At 25.1% G+C, this 6,345-nt stretch overlaps 1 protein-coding gene across 1 annotated transcript in view; it reads left to right on the forward strand.

Annotated features, from left to right (window-relative positions):
- LOC100570709 overlaps window positions 1–6,345 on the forward strand; it is a gene marked incomplete at its 3' end in the record, with an annotated part of 14,109 nt that extends 7,764 nt beyond the window's left edge. Inside the window, 2 exon segments of the mRNA XM_029486776.1 lie at window positions 5,448–5,568; window positions 6,212–6,345. Coding sequence (XP_029342636.1) covers window positions 5,448–5,568; window positions 6,212–6,345 — 255 coding nt within the window.

Here is a 6,345-nt window from a genome sequence, read left to right on the forward strand (position 1 = left end):
TTAAGATAGTACTATCTTAAATCGTTCTCTACAATAATGATTTATCAGTAATAAATAATCATATATTAATTTCATAAATATAATCATTACAAGAATAATAATTGAATAACAGAATAATAGAATAAAATTGGACCGACTGACTGTCGCCGATAACAATTCTGAAACGACAACGCTAGCATGTCGGTGAAGCTAATGATCAATTTTTCTATATAGATTAGAAAAAATATATAATGGAATGGGATCGGTTTTATACTAAAATATTATCAATTTTGCATTTCCATGGACAGGTTAGGTTAGGTTACATTGCACTTATCCAATGATGTGCAAATTCCCGGGAATGTAGTTATATTCCCACCACCAGGAATTTCCCGCAGGGAATATAAAATAAATATATAATACGTTTTTAAATATTGATCATAATATGTTAAATGATAATATGACTTTTGGTTGTAAATGATCCAAATAACAAATATTTTGTATCCAAAATTATTAATGATATTAAACTAAACTTAACTAAGCCATACACTTAAATTTCAGTAGGTAATCAGTGTAAAAATTGGATTTAAAATGTCTTTATTAATACGTATAGTAATTTGCACTCCCTTTATATTTAAATTAAATTAATTTTTAATAAATAAAATAAAATAGAAATTAGGTATTGAAAATTAAAAAAGTGGGCAAGTGGGTCAAATGAAATTTGAGAAAATAAATATATTTTTTTGTATGTATTTTTAATATTTATAATAACAATTGACAATCAAATGTCAATCAGCTCAAAAAGAGTCAAAATATTTTCAAAATTTGATGGAGCTAGGCAATGAGAATATAAAAATTCAGTGAAATTTTCATGTATCTACAGTTACCTATTTGTTTTTGAATTACAACAAAATAACAAAATCGCTACATGAGAAATCGAGTGAATATCCAATCTTGTAAAAATATGAGCTTTAAACGCTCATAAAAATTTAATTTGAATTGCTTGTAGACATTTTTTTTTTTTTGATAATAGTAGACAAACTTATGAGGAATTTTGTATTACATTTTCAAATCCAAGATTTAAATAGAAAAAATTTTATGAATTTCTAACTCAAAATTATTTGTGAATTTTTGTGAATTTTGCGTATTTTGTCAATATTTAAATTTTAAATTAGGGATGGGCCGATACTAAAATCGATATTGGTGGTTTCAAGTTTATCGGTATCGGTTTTTTTTTAAAACCGATATTTGAACCGATGCCAAAAAAAAAAAACCCAAATTTATCAGCATAATAGCATTGATTATAAATTGTAATAGTTAAATGTAAAATGATAATAGTGATGTAGACATTTTTTTTTTTTTGATAATGATAAACAAACTTATGAGGAATTTTGTATTACATTTTCAAATCCAAGATTCAAATAGAAAAAATTTTATGAATTTCTAACTCAAAATTATTCGTGACTTTTTGTGAATTTTACGTATTTTGTCAATATTTAAACTTTAAATGCTTATAAAAAAAATTGGCACTGGATTTTTAATATTTTTTATTTGTCTTTTAAACAATATATTGAGAGCTTTGAAAATGTCATTATACAGCTCAAAATAAGTCTTAATATTTTGAAACTGTTATGGTGTATAGAAATTAGAGAATGCTAATATAAACATTCAGACAACATTTCATGTATCGGTCATTTGTCTTAGAGTAGTTACACCAAAAACCAAAATCGATTTTGTGTAAATATTCCCATTTTCCCATAACTTTTCTCTTTTTTTTACGGCGCTTTTGAAAACTACTGGAAAATACTTTTGACCCCCAAAAATATCAACTTGATTCACTTTCCTATCAGAAAAGATACTGTTGAAGAAAATCAAAGTACTTTAACTGTCCTAAAAGGTGATGAGTGATGACAGACACTAAAAAAATTTAAAAACTTAAAAAAAACACACATCATTCTAAAATCAATACATACATTGCTCCGCTCAGAATCTAAAAAATAAATAAATTAGATATTATATTTATTTTTTTTTTAAGAAACTTCCCGAGAGGTTGGGGAATATTCCTAGTGGCACATCACTAGCCTTACCTTTATATCAAATACATTGTTCTATTAGTGCTGAAGAAGTAATTGATGAAATGACTAATAAAAAAAAATTATTAAATTTTGTACTTTTTAAAAATTATGCAAACAACTAGGAATAGAGCCAAACAAAAAAAAATACAAACGTAAAGGTGATACAAAAAACATTGGTACCTAAATAATATAATAATAAATATTATCTACTTGAATAACAAATATAAATTAAAACAATAATATTACGGATTTGTGAATTAGATATTAACATTGTTAAATCATCATTTAAATTTGAAAATATTAAATGCTAAAAAAACATTACATTTTTGAAATAGTTTTAAAATAACGATCGTAAAGGACGGATTATCCGAAATACGGTACAGAAGTGTTATTTTGGACCTTTGATCAGGACACTGGGACACTTCATACTAATACGGGATGAATAATATCACTAGTATGATTGACCCACCCACTCTTTCAAACGACTGTGAAACGGGCTTAACTAATAATTATATATAATATAAATAATTTAGTAAAATTCTTGTGTTTAATAAAATTATAGCAGAAGTGCTAGAAATAATTCTCTATTATTTTTATTGATTTTATTCACCCACCCAATTTATAAGACAGTTCAATTGAACTACCTGAATACACGTTCGGCGCCACTGGTACTTCATTGTATAAATTACAAACTACACCAACATAATATTATTATCAAGATCGGCGACTTGACTGATAATAACATTAAGGGTTGTAAATTTCGTGAAATTTATTTTCTTGAAATATTTCATTTCCATGAAAAATATTTTTTTTTATTTTCAAGTGAACATTTTTAAAAGTTGGTTTATTGTATGAAATAAAGAAAATATGTAACATAGTTACATACTACATACATAATAATACACAAACATAGACATATAAAAAACTAGATAACCGACAATAAGACAATATTGAAGTCAGCCATATGCCAACAGGGAAAAATTGCATGATTGATAATATGAATATCAAATATGTATATTGTATATATTTGTAATATACCTATATTATATTATTATGTCATATAATTATATAAATATGTATAGGTATCTTATATTCTTATAATCTTATCTATTGAGTTATTTTTTAAAAATTTCCCTGTTGGCAAATGGCCACTAGACTTCAATGTTCCTATGGGAATGTAATATGAAAATCCGCTATCAAGTTGTTTTACATGTCTATGAACACAACATAATATATAATTTAGAAGTTGTTTAACAAATCTTTAATATAATTAATTTAAACTATACACTTTAAAATATTACTGAAAATACACTACTTTTTCATTCACTGTTGAAATTGACTTTAACTTTATTTCAAAGTTTCAACCATCGTCTTTTGGATCGCTGACGGTACACATACAACAATATTTTAAAACTCATATAAAAAAATTTTTTTTCTCAAAATAACGCCAGGAATATTTTTCAGCACTACATATAGAAAATGTATTGATTGATGAATTTAATAAAATTAATACCAATATACAAATACCAACCGTCAACATTTAAAATCAAAATTATTCTAGGTGAATTGTAGAAGAATATGCATATTATAAATTTGGGCCTTACTTATGAGCAGGGCTAGGATTTATATGCAACAGTATGTTTTTTTTGCTACTTCTGATTATTGATTTTGTCAGTAATGTCCACCAATCACCTCATGATGAGATAAATGGTGGTATTTTTATTTTGCATGTTTTTGCATATTTTGGATAAAATGAATATTATTGCATATATTGAATAACATTAATATTATTGCATACTTTGATTATAAGAATGTAAAAAATGCATGTTTTATAGTATATTTCATAAAACTTGGTTTTTTAGTCAAATATAAATTGTATTTCATGTAACACGCACGTAGTTAATGTGAATTATACATTTTATTTCTAAATTATATTATTTTAATACAAACAGCCTATCTGATGTACCTATTTTAATAAATAAATATTTTTTTTGTAACTATATTTTAGTGTTTATCTTGTAAAAAATTAAATGCATATTTTTGCATATTTTAGTTTATAAAATTCATATTTTACAATTTTTTATTGCATATAAATCCTAGCCCTGCTTATGAGGAATTTTGTTTTACGTTTTCAAATCATAGATTTAAATAGAAAATATTTTATGAATTTCTAACTAAAAATAATTTACAAATTTTCGTGAATTTTAGGTATTTTGTCAATATTTGAACTTTAAATGCTTATAAAAAAATATTGTGACTACAGATTTTTAATAAATTTTATCTGTCTTTGAAACAATATATTGGGAGCCTTCTATTAAGCATTTTTACCCAACAAAATTTTTTTTGATATTCATAGAATACAAAACTAAAAAAATTGGAAACTGAAAATGATATAAACATCTCATAATATATTAAAATGTTATGGTGTATAGAATATGCTAATATAAACATACAGTCAATATTTTATGTATCTACGGTCATTTAGTTTAGAGTTACACCAAAAACCAAAATCGATTTTATCGAAAATCTACTTTGCGTACCTACCTAACCACCTAAGTGTTAACCGCAAAGGTCAGTACCGGATGTTACACAAACACATGTACCTGAATAATATAATAATAAATATTATCTACTTCAAACAAATATTATTAAAACAATATTAATATAGATTTGTGATTTAGATATTATTACTGATAAATCATCATTTAAATACAATTTTAAAATGTTAAATGATAAGAAAACATTACATTTTTTAAAAAGTTTTAAAATAAGGTACGTTAATACGTGATACGGACGGATTATCCAAAATATAGTACAAAAGTGTTATTTTGGACCTTTGGTCAAGACACTGGAACACTTCATACTAATACGGGATGAATAGGATCACTAGTATGATTAACCCACCCACTCTTTCAAACGACTGTGAAACGGGCTTAACTAATAATTATATATATATATATATATATAAATAATTTAGTGAAATTCCTGTGTTTAATAAAATTATAGCAGAAATGCTAGAATTTATACTCTATTATTTTAGTGATTTTATCCACCTACCATATTTTAAGGCAGTTCAATTGAATACAATTGAATTGTATTTGAATACATAAATTTTATAAACAAAATGTTTACTAGTAAACCTAATACACTGACATCAAAGAAATTGCAAACATATCTCACGTTACGTGAACGATGGTCGATGAACTGTTTTAAAATACTGTATCGATGTTATTAATATTTAATTATAATTTACATAGGTAATAATGTAAAATGTAAATTGTAATAGCATTCTCACATTTACTATTTTCACATTTATCATTAATGCATTTGATATACTTTTGAGTATTTTAATAAGTCTTGTGTAAATATTGTCACTTATATAATAATTTTTTTCAGGTATATTTTATAATTGGATTGTCTGCACTCGGAATTTTAGTATTGGTATATGCATTGGTAATATCATATAGTTGCATTATTTGCGACCCGCTGCACAACCATGGTGCCTCCAAAGCTGCAAGTAAGTGTAATTCATAAAATATGTCATAATATGAATATAGTTTATATAAAAAAAATCCCTTTAGACCCGTTCATGGTTTGCATGCTCTAAGTGTATTCGTATTTCGTAATGTTAACACAATTATAATATATATAATATTATATAATCATATAGACTATATAGTCATAATATATATAGGCATGGGCATGGGGGATGCCACCGATGCTGGGTGTAGATACCATGTAAAAAATTCTGCGCACCCCTATATCATATTAAAATATAAAAATCAAAAAGTAACAAAATTATTTAGGTACGTCGTTCAAAAAAAAAAATGGATGTAATGTGTCTTTTTTAGTGGGCACCTAATAATATGTAACAGCTAGTAATTTTTCAATAAAATGATGACCATGGTTTGTAAAAAAGATTTTCTACACAATTGTATAATACATTTACAAATCAATTAATATAACAGAGACACAGAGTAAATTGACTCAATAACACTTATTTTCAAACACAAATATTTTTATACAATTCTCGATATTTTTAAAAATATTAAGTTCCATTCTAATGATTTTTTAGATCGAATGTTGAGAATTTAATTTACAAATCAATGGGCAACAATACTATAAAATATTAAAATAATCTTTGTTTTATATTCTTATAGATGGTTGCGAGCTGTGTGAGATGGTCATCTTGGGTTGTATCACGTTTTGGCCTTTAATGATTATTTCTTTAATAATCCCCATTTTTTTATTAAAAATGGTTTATGTTAACAATGGTTTAAGATCTACAGACATA

The sequence above is a fragment of the Acyrthosiphon pisum genome, chromosome A1 (genome assembly GCF_005508785.2).
Source record: "Acyrthosiphon pisum isolate AL4f chromosome A1, pea_aphid_22Mar2018_4r6ur, whole genome shotgun sequence".
NCBI classification, from domain to species: domain Eukaryota; kingdom Metazoa; phylum Arthropoda; class Insecta; order Hemiptera; family Aphididae; genus Acyrthosiphon; species Acyrthosiphon pisum.